This window comes from Diabrotica virgifera, chromosome 7 (genome assembly GCF_917563875.1).
Source record: "Diabrotica virgifera virgifera chromosome 7, PGI_DIABVI_V3a".
NCBI lineage: Eukaryota > Metazoa > Arthropoda > Insecta > Coleoptera > Chrysomelidae > Diabrotica > Diabrotica virgifera.
The window spans coordinates 8008611-8028543 of NC_065449.1; the positions used below are offsets into that span (position 1 = coordinate 8008611).

At 33.1% G+C, this 19933-nt stretch overlaps 1 protein-coding gene across 3 annotated transcripts in view; it reads right to left on the bottom strand.

The window, feature by feature from the left end:
- LOC114339960 (beta-glucuronidase) overlaps nucleotides 1-19933 on the bottom strand; it is a 75058-nt gene that overhangs the window by 3296 nt on the left and 51829 nt on the right. For all 3 annotated transcript variants that reach the window (XM_050655675.1, XM_050655677.1, XM_028290660.2), the window contains exons 3-9: nucleotides 18552-18715; nucleotides 16553-16686; nucleotides 12595-12797; nucleotides 6148-6470; nucleotides 4063-4206; nucleotides 1176-1260; nucleotides 488-664 (exon numbers count right to left, since the gene is read on the bottom strand). In XM_050655675.1, coding sequence (XP_050511632.1) covers nucleotides 488-664; nucleotides 1176-1260; nucleotides 4063-4206; nucleotides 6148-6470; nucleotides 12595-12797; nucleotides 16553-16686; nucleotides 18552-18715 — 1230 coding nt within the window. The remainder of the gene's footprint in view (nucleotides 1-487; nucleotides 665-1175; nucleotides 1261-4062; nucleotides 4207-6147; nucleotides 6471-12594; nucleotides 12798-16552; nucleotides 16687-18551; nucleotides 18716-19933) is intronic.

A 19933-nucleotide genomic window follows, 5' to 3' on the forward strand; every position in this document is an offset into this window, starting at 1 on the left:
GTTACGTATACAGTGTACTATACTATGGAGTGGAATCATGGACGTTAAATATAGAGACAATGAGACGACTTAACGCCTTTGAAATGTGGACCTATAGAAGAATTATGAGAGTTTCCTGGGTAGATAGACTTACGAACAACGAAGTACTAAGAAGAATAAATAAAGAAAACTACAGTATCTCGGACATGTGATGCGGGACAAGAAGTATGGCATCCTGCGACTCATAATGCAAGGAAAGATAGATGGTAGAAGAAGCATCGGAAGAAGACGAATTTCATGGCTGAAGAACCTGCGAGAATGGTTTGGATGCAACTCAAAACAACTATTTAGAGCTACTGCCTCAAAAATTATAATAGCTATGATGATTGCCAACCTCCATTGCAGAGATGGCACCTGAAGAAGAAGAAAATATCTCGTATTTTGTTCAGTGTTTCAGTGTCAAAATATACCTAGACCTGATAAATCGCTATGATAATGATATACGTACATAATGAAGGCCTTCCATTGTATCTCCACCATATTCTGCCACTACTACTGGCTTGTTGTGTGCTTCATGCCAGTGTTCACCCTCTTGCACAATTTCAGTCACCACTGTATCTAAGTCACCAGAATTCAAATACCATGCGTTGTAACGGTTGAAGAAGATTATATCGACAAATTGTTCCTATAATAAATGTACTCTGTCAGTTATAAACAGAGATCAAAAGGGCGGCGCAAAATTTCGGGCCAATGCTTTTTAAACTCATTAATTTTTTTCGAATCTTGAGAAAACTAATAAGTATTTTTGAAAAATTATTACCAAGGGTCTAAAGTCTCTTAGACTAAACAAAAAGTTTCTTTTGAATGAGACAGTTAAAATTAAAAATCGAACTCAATTTCCTCTTCTTTTTCACCTCTGTAACTTATTAAAATAAACATTATAGAAGTTTTCAGGGACTTTTGGCCCTCGATAATAATCTAATCTTTCATTCTGCGTTTAAATTTTTCTAAAATACTTATTAGTATTTTTAGGATTCGAAAAAAAAAATAAATGCATTTAAAAAGCATTGGTCCGAAATTTTGCGCCTACGCTTTTAAACAAGGTTTGAGAGTTGGAGTAGTGATAAATGAGTTTCTATTTAAAAAGTTTTTAATATTAATTTGTTGATACCTTTGCTTAAATTTTTAATACTTACTGATTTGTCTTCCCAATTTCTATACATGTCCACTATAGTTACCGGTCTAGTTTTGTCTAAAGATTTCATATGATCTACAATGGACCTAAAAATATTTTTTTAGTAAATTTCTTGCTAGGACTAACAATTTAAAAAATATACATGTGCAACATACAAATAGTGAGCATTCTTTGACATAAAATTAAGAATTTTATGTTCACCATTGTTGCACATAAGGGTCATATTACCCGTATGCGCGCCAATGGTAAATATAAAAATCTTAACTGTATATCAAAAAATGCACAATAAATACCTCTTAAAGCCCACCAAATGTAATTTGCATATCTCAATCGGTTGTAGAGCAATAAATAAATCATCAGTTTACAAGAAAAATTTCAACACCCCGTATCTCCGAAACGAAACGAAGCATTTGCGGGGCTATATGTTTATTACCCCTTAAAGGTTGTCATACTTATTTAAAAACACCCTGTACCTATATGAATTTCAGGCCACTGATGATTGACATGTTTTATGTGTATTTTGTCCCCCCTAATCTTCAACCTCCACCCTGGAAGAATATTTATCGAAGCTTTGCACGAAACTGAAAAAGGTATTCTACTAAATGGGTACCGGCTAAATAACATCAGGTATGCAGATACCTGAGTAGTAAGACTTTTTAATTCAATATATAACACCGGAGTGATTCCCACAGATTGGCTCAAATCCATCTTTGTCGCAATACTTAAAAACACAATGCGAGAAAATGCTCAGAATATCGATTAATTAGCCTAATGAGCCACACTCTAAGATTTTCCTAAGAATACTTCACAGCAGAATTAGACACAAATGCGAAGAAGATCTCGAAGATACCCAATTTTGTTTTAGAAATGCTATGTGAACCAGGGAGGCACTTTTTGCGCTTAACATCCTATTACAAAAATGCGGTGACCAAAGAAAAGATGTATTTGCATATTTCGTAGACTTCGAAAAGGCATTCGATAAAGTGCATCATGTAAAATTAACGCAAATACTGAAAAATATCGGACTAGATGACAAGGATATTCGTGTCATTAAAAATTTGCACTGGAATCAAACTGCTGTAAAAATTGGAGATAACTACACCGATGAAATCTCCATACAACGAGGAGTCAGACAAGATTGCATTTTGTCGCCAACATTGTTCAATATTTACTCGGACCAGTTATTTAAAATGGCACTTGAGATACAGCCATATGGAATAAAAAATCAACGGCGAACTACTTAATGTGATTAGATATGCAGACGATACAGTAATTCTGTCAGATAATATTGGAGAAGGTCTCCAAATTCTGCTTGATCGTATTTACGAGGTAGGAGAGGAAATGGGCATTAAAATAAACTGAAACAAAACCAAATTTTTAGTGTTTAGTCGTGACTCACATCCCGATGCAAAGCTTCAATTAAACGGAGTCCAAGTTGAGAAAGTTCACAAAATGACATATTTGGGAACTGTGATAACGGAATAACTAGATCCAGACATAGAAATAAAACATAGAATAGCAATGACTAAAACTACTTTTATAAAAATGAAGTCATTTCTTTGCAATAATCATCTCAGTTTAGAAGTTTAGAACTAAGACAAAGAATGGTTAAGTGCTAAAGTGCGTGTGGACGCTAAAAGTTTCGATCATGAACAGAATTAAAGCATTGGAAATGTGGATTCATAGACAAATGCTGAAGATACCTTGGTCAGCAAGGAAAACTAATGAATAAGTATTAAGGAGGGTCAATAAAGTTAGAGAACTGCTAAAGACTGTTAAACATGGAAAAATGTCTTATCTGGGACATATAGTGAGGGGAAGTCGATATAAAATATTACAACTGATCTTTAAAGGCAAAATAGAGAGCCGTAGAGGTGTAGGAAGAAAACAAGTTTCTTGGTTAAAAAACATTCGTGAATGGACTCAGATATCAAATGCGGGACAATTATTCTATATTGCAGAAGACCGAGAAGCCTACGCAATGGTGATCGCCAACGTCGGATAATTCTGATATGAGACGTGAATAAGAAGATGCAGATGACACCACAGTATTTGCGGACAACCTAGAAGACCTATAAGACCTTATGAAAAAAATCACGTATTACAGTTAAAAATATGGACTTAATATAAACGTAAAGAAGACAAAGCTCATGGTCATTAGCAAGAAAAAAACAACAGGCCAACTCTACATCAACCAAACCCTTGTAGAAAGAGTGACGCAATATAACTACCTCGGCACCATAATAAATGAAGAATGGACCAACAAGCAAGATATAAGAGCACGAATCGAAAAAACTAGATACACCTTCAACGGGATGGGGGTCTTCAAGAACCGCAATCTCTCTCTTGGCATAAAAGTAAGAATGCTGCGATACTACGTCTTGTGTGTCCTTTTTTATGGTGTGGAATCGTGAATCTTGAACGAATATATGTGCAGGAGATTGGAAGCATTTGAGATGTGGCTATATCGGAAAGTAGTTAAAATGCTTTGGACTTACCGAGTCATCAACGAGGAGGGCCTCAGAAGAATACAGAGAGAAGAAGAACCGAGAGGTACTGCTGACCACCATCAAATCTATCAAGTTAGAATACTTTGGACATATTATGAGAAATGAATCCAGATATGTCCTCCTACAAGCCATCTTGCAAGGAAAAATGTTTGAAAAGCGAATTCCAGGAAGAAGAAACAAATACTGGCTAAAGAACCTTTGAACCTGGTTCAACACAACATTTGCATCTTTTCCGCGCTACTGAAGATAAGATAAGAAGCGCTTGATATCAAGAAGAAGAATGACATGTGTTAAGATATTATCAAGATATGTGATTCAATTTCGATAAAGTCGACTAAACCATTACTAAATTATTTTATGGATTATTATTGAACTTACTTGTAATAATCAGCTGAAGCATCCGTTTGAGATCTTGGTTCATTTGCGAGGGACCATATAACCACTCCTGGTCTATTTTTATCTCTGTTGTAAAGTTCTGTGATAGCTCGTTTATGATTTTCCAGTAGTGCATCACTTATATTGCTAAAAGAAAAAAATGTACGTAGACAAACATGGAGGCATGTTTTAGTACTTTCTAAAGGCTTTACATTTAGAGATAATAGACAAGACAAAAACGGCGGGTTCGTTGAAAAGAATATTCCCATGAGATTTTTTTGCATAATCACATTCGTGAGACACCCCAGAATAAGGTTCAAGAAGTTGCCCACGCGAAAAGTGGTCCAATTTTTTTTAACAATTTTTTTTAATATCAAATTGCAAAAGTAAGTATTTTCGGCCAGGAGAAATTTTTTTTTAGATTTTTCGGACCATTCCGGACAGAAAAAGTATCTTATAATTTTTCTCTAAAGTTGATCGTGCTCGAGTTATAAGCAATTTAAAATTTGAAAAACGCGAAAATGGCCATTTTTAAGACTTAATAACTGGGTTAAAAATGATTATTATGAAAGTCAGAAAGTGACTAAATCAAATTTAAAGCCTCCCCCTCCTTCATGATCCTGAAGAAATTTGTGTCATTATTTTATTACTAAGCTGTTATTTTTAAATATTAATAATGAGTGGCAAGATCGTATTGACGCGGCTGTAAATGTGAGTGCGAGTGAGATGTGCCATTGGACTGCCTGAATGGAATCTCTTTCGCACTCATCATGGACGGCCGCCTAATACGTGCATGGCGCTCATTATTTTTACTTAAAAATAACAGCTTACTAATCAAATAATGACAAAAGTTTCTTCAGGATCTTGTAGGGGGCTTTAAACTTTGATTTAGTTACTTTCTGACTTTCATAGTAATAACTTTTAACCGAGTTATTAAGCCTTGAAAATCGCCATTTTTCGTTTGTTTCTTTCAATTTTAAAATGCTTTTACCTTGAAAACGATTAATTTTCGAGAAAAATTATCCGGAATGGTCCAAAAAACCTAAGAAAATTTTTCTCCGGCCAAAAATACTGATTTTTGTAATTTGATTAAAAAAATTGTTAAAAAAAATTTGGACCACTTTTCGCGTGAGCGACTTCTTGAATCTTATTCTGGAATGTCTCACGAATGTGATTATGCAAAAAAATCTCATGGGAATATTTTCTCCAAAGAATCCGCCGTTTTCGCCTTGTCTATAACAAGATAAGACGAAATACAAATTGAAAATCTAGAAGACATCTTTGAAGACATTTACATTAACAGCAAGAGAAGCAGAAGAACCGAAAATTTTTGACAGAAAAATAATGAGAAAATTACTCGAACCAAAGAGGGAAAACGAACAGGATGTTTGGCAATGGATGAATCATGAAATACAAGAATGGATGGGCCAAGAGAACATAATTAGAGCAAAAAAAGCACAAATAATTAGATAGTATAGACACATGGAATAGAGAAGAACAATTAGTTGAGAGTTGTAACGGTATGGATACCAACATGTAAAAGAACCCGAGGCAGACCTAAACTGAGATGGAGGCAACAAGTGGAAGAAGACTTAAGAAGTATGGAAATTAGAAATAGAGGAAGGGCAATCAAAGAGAGAGAAGAATGTAGAAAGGTAGTGGAAACAGCGAAGGCACACCAGCAACTGTAAAATCAAACCCAGATAATGAGATGATCCTCCACACAAAGGATCTTCAAGTGAAAACAGCTCTAGCTTCCTCAGGAGCATATAGCTTAACGGCTAAACAATTTAAGTTATTTTCAGGAGAACTTATGGGAGGTAAATCAATTAGAACAAATATGTGATTTTGCAAGATTAAATTTCATCGCATTAATATAACAAATTTAGGAGCAGTACCCTGGACGTTCAATTGGAATTAGCCCTGATGTATCTAGTTCTTGACCACGCAGATGTCCAGATTTTAACCCTATTGACTTTTGCTTCTCGGGTTTTTGGAAAGTGGATTAGTATTGTGTTAAAAGTCAGAAGACAATAGATTTCCAAAATATTTGGTTCTCTGTTTTACAACATGTACCTATTAACTTACTCTATGTTTACTGCAGGCGTTTCATCAATTATCATGATTCCCAGTTCATCTGCCAAATCCATAATTTCTTCAGCGTAGGGGTAATGTGACGTTCTATACGCGTTGGCCCCAATCCATCGCATCAAGTTATGGTCTCTTATGATCAGAGGTAAATCAAGACCCTTTCCGCGGATATCAGAATCTTCATGGCGTCCAAATCCTCTAATATAAATGGGTTTTCCGTTGATAGTGACAGAGGTGCTGTTCCAAAATAGTTCTCGTATGCCAAAATGCTGAGTATAGCTGTCTATTAGTGTTGTATCTAAAGCAACAAAAATTTCCACCTGCAATGAAAGTATGCTGTAGAAATTATTTGGCCATGAAAATTGTAATGAAAAAGTTTAAAGTATTAAAAATCCACAAGGAAAAAAGTTTTCCTGTAGTTGGCTGTATACCATGTGATACAAAAACAATAAATGCTGTATAAAAGGTATATTTAAAAAAAAACCCTCAAAAGGGCCACATCAATTCACATAACTAGTTTTCGACTGGTTTACCAGTCATCATCAGTGCTTACGTGCAATGTACATGTTAGCCACCAAAATGCTATTTTACAAAATTATGTGGGTCAAAGCCCATTTCAAGTAGTCCGTTAAGGAAACATAAGTATAAAAAGCTACCTTAAGCTTTGATGTTTAAAATATAATTTAATTTGCCCTAGGTAACATCTGAAATTTGGGTGTGACTTGTTCACATGTTGGAAGTTTGACGGCCAACTTGCCGTCAAACTTCCAACATGTGAACAAGTCACACCCAAATTTCAGATGTTACCTAGGGCAAATTAAATTATATTTTAAACATCAAAGATTAAGGTAGCTTTATATACTTATGTTTCCTTAACGGACTACTTGAAATGGGCTTTGACCCACATAATTTTGTAAAATAGCATTTTGGTGGCTAACATGTACATTGCACGTAAGCACTGATGATGACTGGTAAACCAGTCGAAAACTAGTTATGTGAATTGATGTGGCCCTTTTGAGGGTTTTTTTAAATATACCTTTTATACAGCATTTATTGTTTTTTTAAAGTATTAGGCAAAAAAAAAATATGAAAAAAATATTTTTAAGAATCGCTTTTCTTTAGTTACGAGTGACTAAAATTAAACATTACATAAAACACTTTATAAAAAAATCAACTAAAAAGCAAAAAATAAAAAATTAAAAAAATTTAACACATTCGTCAAAGGAAAGCGTGGAGCGTCTTCATCGAATAAACGGTTTTCGCACCACGCTTTTCTTTAACGAATGTGTTAGATTTTTTAAATTTTTTTAGTTGATTTTTTATAATATGTTTAATTTTAGTCACTCGTAACTAAAAAAAAGCGTTTCTTAAAAATATTTTTTTCATATTTTTTTATATCTTATACTTTTCAAACATTAAAATATATCGTCATGTTTATTAAAATATGTATAAAACATGTGATGTAGAAACATGAAAAGTAGTCGGAACATAGGCGTAACCAGGATGATCCTAAGGGGGGGGTTACAACTACTTGAAAGGGGGGGTTACAACTACCTGAAAGGGGGTTACAACTACTGGAAAGTCTCTGGGCTATGGTGTTAAGCGTATGGAACTCAAAGAACATCCCAGTGGGGGGTTGTAACCCCCAAAACCCCCCTGGTTACGCCTATGAGTCGGAATTGGCAAAAAACTTGAAACTTTATTGTTTATTTATGAAACATAACGTAATCAATAACCGTAAAAGTAAAATTATGTATAGTTCATATAATTAGCTACAATCTGTAAAAGTTTCAAGTTTCTTCATTGTAAAAAACAAGAGAATTTAAGCATTTTCCGTTAAAATCTTTTTTTTTATTTAAACATTAAAAAACAAAAAAAAATTTAATGATTATTCGTGTATTGTTCCCGCGAATGCATATGTCTGCAAATTTTTAGTCATGTGCATTGAAGAAAAGGCAGTAAAATTAACGTCCAAAGATTTGACCCAAACGATTGAACTAAAGAAAAGCGTTTAATTAATTAATACGAAAAAACGAATTCTAATGTTAATTGTGTAGCACAAAACGTCTCTACCGGTGGTTTTTCTAAGACTACGATAAAAACACAAAATTTTTGAATTCGAGTTTTGATTAAAGTTTTGTTTCGTATCGTATTGAAATTTAACACGAATAAACGCCGATTTATATATAAACAAATATACAGGGTGTCCAGAAACTCTACCGACAAACGAAGACAGGATATTCTTCAGATAATTTTAAGATAATTTAACCCAATTCACTTAGTCCGAAAATTCTTCCTAAGGGAGCTAGAGCTCTTTGAAGATGGCGTTTTGTAATTAGTTTTTTTTAAATACCTCCAGAACGCTTCCATTTAGAAAAACAAAAATTGGCACGCGTATTTATCTTCAAGATATAAATCTAATCCATCTATTGCAAATTTCTAGTACCGATCATAGGCGTCCGTTTTTGGGTAGGGTAACGGTTATTTTATCGCATAACTTTTTTAACTTTAACATTTATGCATTTCTGACACTGGATTATTAAATTGTGAAGTATTCTAGTACTAAAAGGTACTCTTGTTTCAAATCGGTAGGACAAACCGTTTTCTAGAAAAATCGATTAGAAAATTTTTCGCCTTTTGAATTAAAAAAAAATTTCAAAAAAAAAACTGTTTAGAAAGACGAAAACTGGTACATTTATTTATACTCCAGAGATAAATCGATTTCATTAATTGCGAATTTATAGTACTGGTCATAGGCGTCCGTTTTGGGTAGGTCAACAATTATTTTATAGCATAACTTTTTTGTCTTGAATTTTTGAGCATTTTTGACAGTAGATTATTAAATTATGAGGTATTCGAGTACTAAAAGTTTCTCTTACTTTATGTTGGTAAAATACTTCGATTTTTGTTGAAAAGTTCTTTCAATTTTTTTTCAAATTCCAAAAACGCAAAACTTTCAAATCGATTTTTCTAGAAAACGGTGTGTCCTATCGAATTAAAGCAAGAGTGCCTTTTAGTACTATAATACCTCACAATTTATTAATCCGGTGTCCAAAATGCATAAAAGTTAAGGACAAAAAAGTTATGCGATAAAATACCCGTTGCTTTACCCAAAACGGACGCCTATGACCGGTACTAGAAATTTGAAATGGATGGAATCGATTCATCTCCGAAAAGTAAATATGGATAGCAATTTTCGTTTTTCTAAATAGAAGCGTTCTGGAGGTATTTAAGAAAAACTAATTTCATGACACCATCTTCAAATAGCTCTAGCTCCCTTAGGAAGCATTTTCGGACTAGGTGAATTGGGTTAAATTGTCTTAAAATTATCTGAGGAATCTCCTATCTTCGTTTGTCGGTAGAGTTTCTGGACACCCTGTATATGAGCGTTTAAAATTTGAAACTTTATTGTTTATTTATGAAGCATAACGTAAACAATTAATGTAAAAAGTGAAATTATGTATAGTTCATATAATTAGCTACAATTTGTAAAAGTTTTAAGTTTCTACATTGTAAAAAACAAGAGAATTTAAGCATTTTCTATTAAAATCGTTATGGTTTTCTATTAAAATGGTTCCACGAGAATTTTCATATTTATTGTTTAGATCTAGGACTTCTCGTTTCTCTTATTTAATAAATAAAAAAAATAAAAAACAATAGGTTTTATGATTCCGATAATGATTTTTAATGGGTTGATAATTTGCTAAAACAATTTAATGTTATTGATAATGGTAAATTCGAGGTAAAGCCCATTTCTAAGTTATTTCGATGCTCAATTACCTTAGAGGGGTTAGAATTTTTTTGCTAAAAGTTTATTATTGTTGAAGCTTATTATTAAATGTATTTTAGGTAAGTTTTACAGAAAAAAGTTTTGATCACTTTGTATAAACATTTTTTTTGCTGGTAATTTTCGGTTTCTGTATTACATTTTTGTTATCGTTCTTAATTTTCTAAAAAAGAAATAGTGTATTTCATTTCTAAAGTAAAATAATTTAGTGCATTTTAAGGGTTACATCCTAAGCTTTAAAAAAGTACTTATAAAACTGTAATAGATCTGTTCAAACTAGAGTAATATCGTCTTAACGTGGTGGTAATTCTATAAAACTACGAAGATTTCAAAAATTACATATTTGAGACGTCATATTATTTGAATTAAATTTTTGAGATTTTTTTTCAATGAAACATTATTTAGTAAGATACTTGAAAGGTAAGTTGTACAAAATTGAGAATTTTATAAGAAAAATTGTATTAGTTACACATTTTTAAATCATTTTTAAACAAAATTCATGTTAGGCTCACTTTTCGCCCTAACCGTACTTACGCCCATACATTTTATTTCTTTCTATTATAACCATAAGGTAGCTTGATTATTTTTCTTTCATGTTCAATTTGTAAAATTTCATTTGATCCATTAGTTAGCAGTGATTCCTAAACTGGTCCAGGTGGACCCCCAGGGGTCCACGAGGGACTCAACGGGGGTCTACGTTGGCGTGAAATAAAAATGGGGGTTCACAAGTTGCAAGTGGGGGTCCACGAAAATTTTATAGCGATTTGATATTTATTTAAAAAAATTTGCATTTTTTTATTGTAAAATATCAATGGAAAAAATAATATTTTAATAGTAGTAACTCAAAAATGTTATTATAATGCATCATAACAAGTTATTTTCATCAAAAACAAGTTTTTGATCAAATTTTATAGTGTAGAAAACGTTAAAATACCGTTTTTTACATTTTCCTCCATTCCCAAAATACATGTCTTTCGATTTGACTGAAAATTTGCCCACAGATAGCCAAAACACAGGATTTTAAGTGATTAAAAGAATTTGTATCGTTTTACAATACAAAAAAAATACATGGAAAAATATCAGAGTCAAAAATATAGGCGTCTACTGTAAGTACAATTAATTCGGAAAATATCGATCATACGAAAAAAATGGTTAAGAAAATTATAATAATTATTGTAAACACAATTTATTTGGATCAATTTCAGTTCCTACCATTTTTGTCGAAAAGTTGAGAATTGCGGAGATATTGAACAAAAACCACTGCTATCAAATCAATCAGGGCTTATGCTCGCGCCTTTACCGCATACGTACTACCTGAAATATTGATTTTAGCAAAAACATGAAACAGGTCAAAATTGTATAAAATTTAATTCTCTTCATTTTTGTATAGGTCCATTTTTGTTATAAAACTAATAATAAAGGAGATAATTCAATAATTATGCTGTAACTGTCACTCTTTCCTCCATACCGACGGCAGAAAAAAATTTATAATGGAATAAATTATACGAAATCATATTTTCCACAACTTCAGTCCTTACACTTGTTGTCGAAAAGTTAAATATGGTGGAGATATTGAGCAAAAACGGTTCTCCTTTATTCGCGATTTTAAATTTACACTACTACATGCTAACCCGACTGTACTATATAATTTTGACTCTTTATTGCATGTAACTTTTCTGGTATTGTAAAACTATACAAATTCTTCTCCATTAAATTCCTGTGTTTTGGCTATCTGTGGGCAAATTTTCAGCCAAATAGAAGAACATGTATTTTGGGAATGGAGGAAAATGGAAAAACAGTATTGTAACGTTTTCTACGCTAAAGTTTAATCAACAACTTGTTTTAAAACAAAAAACTTGTTATAATGCCTAATAATCACATTTTGGACAACCCTTCTATTAAATTATTTAAATTATTTTTTCAATTGATAATTTACGATAAAAAATGCAAATTTGTTTAAGTAGATTCTAAATCACTGTAAAATCGCTTAAAATGATATTTTGAGAAAAGAAAAGAAGACGAAAAAGACCTTCAATGTCTTATTTTTACCCCCTCCCCATGTTTTTCATTGGAAGTATGGTAAAAATGTAGCAGCAGGGGGTCCACCGAAACCAGTATATTTTTTATAGTGGTCTACGAGAAAAAATAGTTGGGCAACCTCTGAGTTAAAGAATTACATTAAAATAACTCAACCGTGCACTTCGCCGTACGTTAGTCTACAATGCGCCAATGTTTGTGAGAAGGGTGACTTTAGCGTTATAAATAAAAAATTATAGAAGATACAGATTTAATTTTAGAAAATTCTTTATATTTATAAGATTTTTTTTTGTAAAATTTTCTGAATTTTTCAATGGTCAAGTAAGTTTTTTCTAAAATTTATATTTTCGGAGTTATTTAAAAAAACATCTAATTTCGTAGTTCATTTGTTTAATAAAAAATGAAGCACCCACTTCTCGAGTAGAACTTTTTGATATATTGTTGATTAAAGATTTCTTAATGGAATTACAAAAAGTTCTATCTTGTTTGATTTTTTCCGAAGTGAAAATCTATATGCACTCCCCTATTTTATAAAAATGCACTCTCAACATTTTTCCTAATCGCGCTTAAAAAGTATAACTTGAAAAATTTATTTATGGAAGTAAAATCATCATACTTACTTTTAACCTATAGCAATAACCAGGATCATCATGCATTAGATACGGCCACCAAAGATGTGCATCTGGAATCGATATATTTCCACTAGCTTCCACATTTTCACCAACTTTATTATTATTTTTATCTAGGACTGTGACTTTGTAACTTATTAACTTATTTTTACTATTTTCGTTCGAATTTAGGTTTATTTTGTAAGAGACAATACCTAAAAATGGCAGTAAAAAAATAAATTTAGTGGGAAACTTTTTTTAATGCGTTAATGTTAAATTATGGCGAATACAAAACCTGACCAATTTAATGTTTATTTCTCATAGAAAACTATAAATTAAAACTAGCGATATATGTATTTTTGAATGGCTTTAGCTTTGTTAATCCATTCAGCCACGATAGATAATAAGAACTAGATATAACGGCAGTTTTTGTTTATATTTGATTCAGAGTTGGACCGCCATCTCCATATAGCTATTTCAGCATCCTCATGCATCCGTAGATGCAGTCACAAATCTGAAAGAAATATCAACAATCTGCCTATTTAAGGGAAACCATCGCGATACAATGGTTCCATCTTTTGAGACGCAATCTAGCGACATCTCTCGTATTACGAGGAAAACAACGAAAAGCCCTAGATACAAAGTTTACTACTTCTTAAACAATTAGAATAATTGAAATAAAAATATAATAAACAATATTTTAAATCTAAGACTTTTCGTTAATAAACTGCTTTCTGGCTGCATCCTGTATCTCCGACTTTTACAATATATAAGCACAGAGACGACGAAAATAAGAGAAAGCAAATAGGACACTTTGGCCCCGCATTTACCTTCTCTTCGTCAAGGAAAAGGACCGAAAGACAGTTTCTAAATACTCAAAACTGAGTAAAAATGAAAAAGATATAACGACAGTTTTTGTTTATATTTGATTCAGAGTTGGACCGCCATCTCCATATAGCTACTTCAGCATCCTCAGTGAAGCTATGTAGTCACAAATCTGAAAGAAATATCAACAATCTGCCTATTTAAGGGAAACCATCGCGATACAATTGTTCCACCTTTTGAGACGCAATCTAGCGGCATCTCTCGTATTACGAGGAAAACAACGAAAAGCCCTAGATACAAAGTTTACTACTTCTTCAACAATAATAAGATCTGTTTATTACAATATTATAAGAGCAATTTATACATATCTTCCTTCCCAAGAGAAGAGAGAGGCCTGAACATTGACGATAGAAGATTAATAAATTTGAAATTCGCAGACGAGATAGTTTTGTTCTCTGACAACCTCAAGGAGATAATATGTACAATGGTACATGAACTTCAGTTAGTGTGTGCCAGTGTAGGTCTTAAAATAAACATCTCCAAAACAAAATTCATGACAAACCTAGTACCTAGCGGAAATATCAATATAGAAACAACGTAGTAGAGCTAGTAGAAAAATACATATACCTTGGACACGAAATAAAGATCGCAAGAGACAACCAAACATACGAACTACGGAGAAGATTAAACCTAGCATGGGCAGCCTATGGAAAACTCAAAGACATTTTTAAAAGCGATATATAAATTTCTTTAAAACGTAAAACATTTGAGCAATGTGTGTTGCCTGTGATGACCTATGGTGTCGAAATTTTGACATTGATAGCTACAACTTTTAAAACGCTGCAAATAGCTCAGAGGGAAATGAAAAGGTCAATGCTGAGTATATCGCTTCGTAACCGAGTTTTAAATGAAGACTTAAAACGAAGAACAGGAGTTACCGATATAATTTCCTGAATTACCACACTGAAATGGAACTGGGCCGAACACGTCGCCCTAATCAGTGATGAAAGGTTGAAGAGAAAGGGATGAAGAGATTACTTTAGTGGAGGCTGAGTTTAGACAAAAGAAGTAGATGAAGACCCCTATTCGTTTGACTGACGATCTCAAAAAAAAGTTAAAGGCACTTGTGGGAGTGCCGACAGAAGTGAAAACTTCTTATAGTATATAAATTACGAGCTCAATGCTTTTACCCCATACTAAAAGAAGTGCTATACCTATATCATATACGATATACGCGATGCGTATGCCCTATGATATTTATGTATACATACACATAATTTATATATGTACAAAATTTATTTCAGCGAAGTGATGACGGTAGCAAATTCAATACTTTTTACCCATCCAAGAAGTGCACAATGTCCCTAAAGAAATTTTCAATTCAAAAATTTATTTCGTCGAAGCGATAACGGTCGCTAATTTACTACTTTTTCCCCATCCAAAAAGTTCACAACGTCCCTCAAGAAGTTTTCACTTCAAATATTTATTTGATGATGGTCGCTAATTTAATACTTTTTACATCGAAAAAGTGCACAATGTCTAAAAATAAGTTTCACTTCACATATTTATTTCGTCGAAGCGATTACGGCCCTAATCCAATACTTTTCCTCCATACAAAAAGTGCACAACGTCCCTATGAAAGTTTTCACTTCAAAAATTTATTTCGTCGAAGCGATGACGGTCGCTAATTTAATAATTTTTCCTTATCCAAAAAGTGCACAACGTCCCTCAAGAAGTTTTCACTTCAAAAATTTATTTCGTCGAAGCGATGAAGGTTCGCTAATATAATATTTTCCCCATCCAAAAAGTGCACAGCGTCCCTCAAGAAGTTTCCACTTCAAAAATTGATTTCATCGAAGCGATGACGGTCGCTAATTTAATACTTTTTTACATCGAAAAAGTGCACAACGTCTCCAAATAAGTTTCACTTCAAATATATATTTCGTCGAAGCGATGACGGTCCCTAATTCAATACTTTTCCCAAATCCAAAAAGTGCACAACGTTCCTAAAGAAGTTTTCACTTCAAAAATGTATTTCGTCGAAGCGATGACGGTCGCTAATTTAATAATTTTTCCCCATCCAAAAAGTTCACAACGTCCCTAAATAAGTTTTCACTTCAAAAATTGATTTTATCGAAGCGATGACGGTCGCTAATTTAATGCTTTTTTCCATCGAAAAAGTGCACAACATCCCTAAAGAAGTTTCACTTCAAAAATTTATTTCGCCGAAGCGATGACGGTCGCGATGACGGTCGCTTAGTCAATACATCTTCCCCATCCAAAAAGTGCACAACGTCCCTAAAGAAGTTTTCACTTTAAAAAAATTTATTTTGTCGAGGCGATGACGGTCGCGATGGCGTTCGCTAATTCAATACTTTTCCCTGTCTAATAGTGCACAACGTCCCTAAAGAAATTTTCACTTCAAACATTTATTTCGTGGAAACGATGACGGTCGCTAATTTAATAATTTTTCCCCATCCAAAAAGTGCACAACGACCCTCAAGAAGTCTCCACTTCAAAAATTTATTTCTTCCAAGCGATGACGGTCGCAATGACAGTCGCCAATTTAATACTTTTTCCCGTCCAAAAAATGCACAACGTCCTTAAAGAAGTTTTCACTTCAAGACATATACGTACAAAATTTATTTCGCCGAAGAGATGTCGGTCGCGAAATAAATCCGTTTTCCCTATCGAAAAATAGGTTTTACATTTATTTTAAATTTAAATACTTCTATACAATTTATGTATAGATACACATAATATAGATAAGTACAAAATTTATTTCGTCGAAGAGATGACGGTCGCTATAAAGGTCGCGAAATAAATCTTTTTTTCCCGATCCTAAAATAGGTTTTACATTTATTTTAAATTTAAATACTTCTATACAATTTATATATACATACAAATAATATATAGCATAAGCGATGACGGTCGCTAATTCAATGCTTTTTCCCCTATCCAAAAATCGCACAACGTCCCTAAAGAAGTTTTCACTTCAAAAATGTCAAAAAATAGATGCAAAGTGCTCAAAAGAGAGCACAACGGACAAAGATGGAGGCCTATGTCCAGCAGTGCACGCAAAGGGCTGGGTGGTGGTGATGATGATTATATATACATATGCGCACAGAAACTAGTGATATAATACCTGTTGTTCCCCGAACTGAAGTGTGTATGGTTACGTCATCGATGTATACTTCGGGTGTAGTATACAAAGCTATGGGTCTATCAATTCCTGCATAGTTAAAAAAATCAAAGGTGTATGTTTGAGCTACTCTTCCACTAAAAAATTAAATAAAAAAAATATGTAAGTGATAGACAAATCTGAAATTATATGAGGCCCCTAAAACACAAGGGGTGTAAGTGACAATTTTTAGGAAATTTGGTTAAATAGAAAAGTGGACTCCCAAACACATAAAAAACATGGTGGTTTCAAACTTTCTATGTAAACTATAGTCCATTAAAATGTTACATTTTTTAGGCCGTACCTTGCATTTCTTAGAGGAGTCAATTTTATTTCTTTAATGTGTAGGGGGGATCAGTAGAAGCTTAAGTTCAAGTTTTTGGGGTCGCCATCCTTGTCCCCCGGTCGCCATCTTGGAAATGGGGTGCAAAGGGGTTTCGCGCTATATCTCGTAAACTACCAACCCCACGGAAAATCGAATTAAACATAAAATGTAGCAAATTAAATTATGCACAATTTTGATTCTATTACTTTTTATCGTCAAGTGACCAACAAAAAAGATATAACCAGAAATATGTAAATTTTTTTTAACAAGTTTCTTTTTGGATTTTATAACTTTTTTTCAGTTCATTTTAAAATAAAATAACATTGTAGCAATTTTGTAAAGGGTTTTTCAGCGAACAATTTCCACTATAAAGTTGTTTAATTCTATTTATTTATATAGGTTTTACAGCGCTCCAAACTTGACCAGATTCTCGAATGCTCATAGGGATACAATAAAAACAAAAGTTAGGCTTACTTTTCTATCTATATACATTTTTTATTCATACAATTTATTATGATTTTAACATTCCAATGCTATTATTAATCTGTTTTTGACCTTTCTTCCCACTATAAAACTTATAACTCTAAGCATATATAGAAAAGGCTCAAGAAGTTGTTTGAGGACAAATTCGCCACTTCAGAAGAAGAATGACGCAACCGCAAAATGCAAAATTCTTAAGCAGAGCAAAAAAACGATTTTTGATATCAGAATCATAAAGTATGATAAAAATTAGCCATTCACCACACCGTGGTCAGGATCTCGAGATATAAGCGTTTTTTGGTGTGTGCCGCTTGTACATGAAGTAACATAAAGTAAAACCTAGATAATAAATAAAATTAAACAACTTTATAGTGAAAATTGTTTATTGAAAAATCCTCTACAAAATCGCTATGATGTTATTTTATTGTGAAATGAACGTAAAAAAAGTTATAACCTCCAAAAGGAAATTTCTTACAAAATTTTCTCGTATTTTTGTTTATAATTTTTTTGTTGGTCACTTTAGGATAAAAAGTAATAGATATAAAATTGCAGAAAATTTAATTTTCTTCATTTTATGTCACATTAAATTTTCTGTAGGTTGGCTAGTTTACGAGATACAGCGCGAAAGCCCCTTGCACCTCTTTTTCCAAGATGGAGGCCGGAGGACAAGGGCCTCAACCCCAAAAACTTGAACTTAAGCTTCTACTGAACCTCCCTACACATTAAAAAAATAAAATTGACTCCTCTAAGAAATGCACACTAAATGTAACATTTCAATGGACTACTATAACAATAACATAATCAAAAATGACATGTTATTGAAAACATGCTAAGTAGTGCCTACCTAGATTTTTAAATTTGTCTGGAACTTTGAACAAAGTTTTCTCAAAACTTTACACTTACAACCGTTGTGTTCCAAGGGGCTCATATGAAAAACATCACTTTTTCACATAAACAATAATTAAAACATAGTAAAACAACAGTTTTCTAATAAGACCCACACGTCAGAGCAGTAGACAAGCAGATCATTACTTGATAAAATTACAAAAGTGATGCAAATTTGATCATTATTTTAGTTTATTTTTACTTATTAACAATTTCAATGAAATATGTTTAATTTTTGGAATTTTCATCTGTAAGTTGAACACCATAACATACCCTGGCAATGTAGTAACTGATCCTTGAGGAATCGTTGTTGGTGTAAGTGTATTGTCCACAATAACTTTGATAGTGTTTTCATCATCATTAACCAAACTGGTTATTTCCCCAGCAAACGGGAGATGGCCAATTGCGTGAGCAAATGCGAACTTATCATTAATATACTAAAAAATAGAAACAGTTATTTCTACAAAAACTTATTACTGATCTACAATATTATTTGTACGTCGTCGACAAAGAAAAATTAACGCCTCGTGCCAACATTTTGAAGTTGCCCGACTGCAAAGTTTCATTATCATCATCAGTAGTGTTACAGCTCTTCTTTAGATCTAATTCCAATAAATTTTATATCGTTCTCTAAGTTGTATTAATCACCTTATTATTAATTCACCTTATGTCGCTTATAACTGAACTATACGAACACACTACTGGATCAGTTAAAGTGATTGACACACTTTCAAACGAATTTCATCCAGAACGGGGTGTCAGACAGGGATGTATACTATCGCCACAATTATTCAATATATATGGAGAGCATATTATGAGAAGAGCACTTGAAGGATGGGAAAAAGGCATCTCAATAAATGGTCATAAAATAAACAACCTACGTTTCGCAGATGACACAGCCCTTCTTGCAAATAGTCAAGCAGAGCTGATTGATCTTATACGACTGGTTGAAAACAAATGTCAAATATTTGGTCTGCAATTAAACATATCAAAGACAAAGATCATGATAGTGGATAGACTACATAACAATCATCCACATATAACCACAATTGATCGGTTTGAGGTTGTGAACTCATACTTATATATGGGATCATTAATCACAAACACAGGGTCACTACAGGAGGAAATAAAACGTAGATGTGATCTAGCAAAAGTCATCACAGCAAAAATGACCACAATATGGAAGGACTGTCAAATTTCAAGAGCGCTAAAGATGAGGTTGATCAACTGCTTAATATTCCCAATACTGACTTACGGATGTGAATCTTGGACCCTGAGAAATTCGGGAAGAAGAAAGATAGACGCCACTGAAATGATCTGTTGGAGACGAATGCTACGAATTACTTCGACCGACCACAGAACCAATAATTCAATTTTAAGAGAGCTAAAAGTTAGCCAACGGCTCTCCAGTAAAGTCCATCTCCAACAATTAAAATACTTTGGACATGTTATGAGAGCAAACACAGAAAACATGGAAAGACTCATTATACAAGGAAATGTGGAAGGCCGAAGATCACGAGGAAGATCCCCAACATGATGGATCGATCAGATTACAGGAATATGCAAAAGACGTATGCATGAGTTAAAAGAAATGACCAGAGACAGAGATCTTTGGAGACGGACAATACACGACATCACGTAGACCACTACACTCC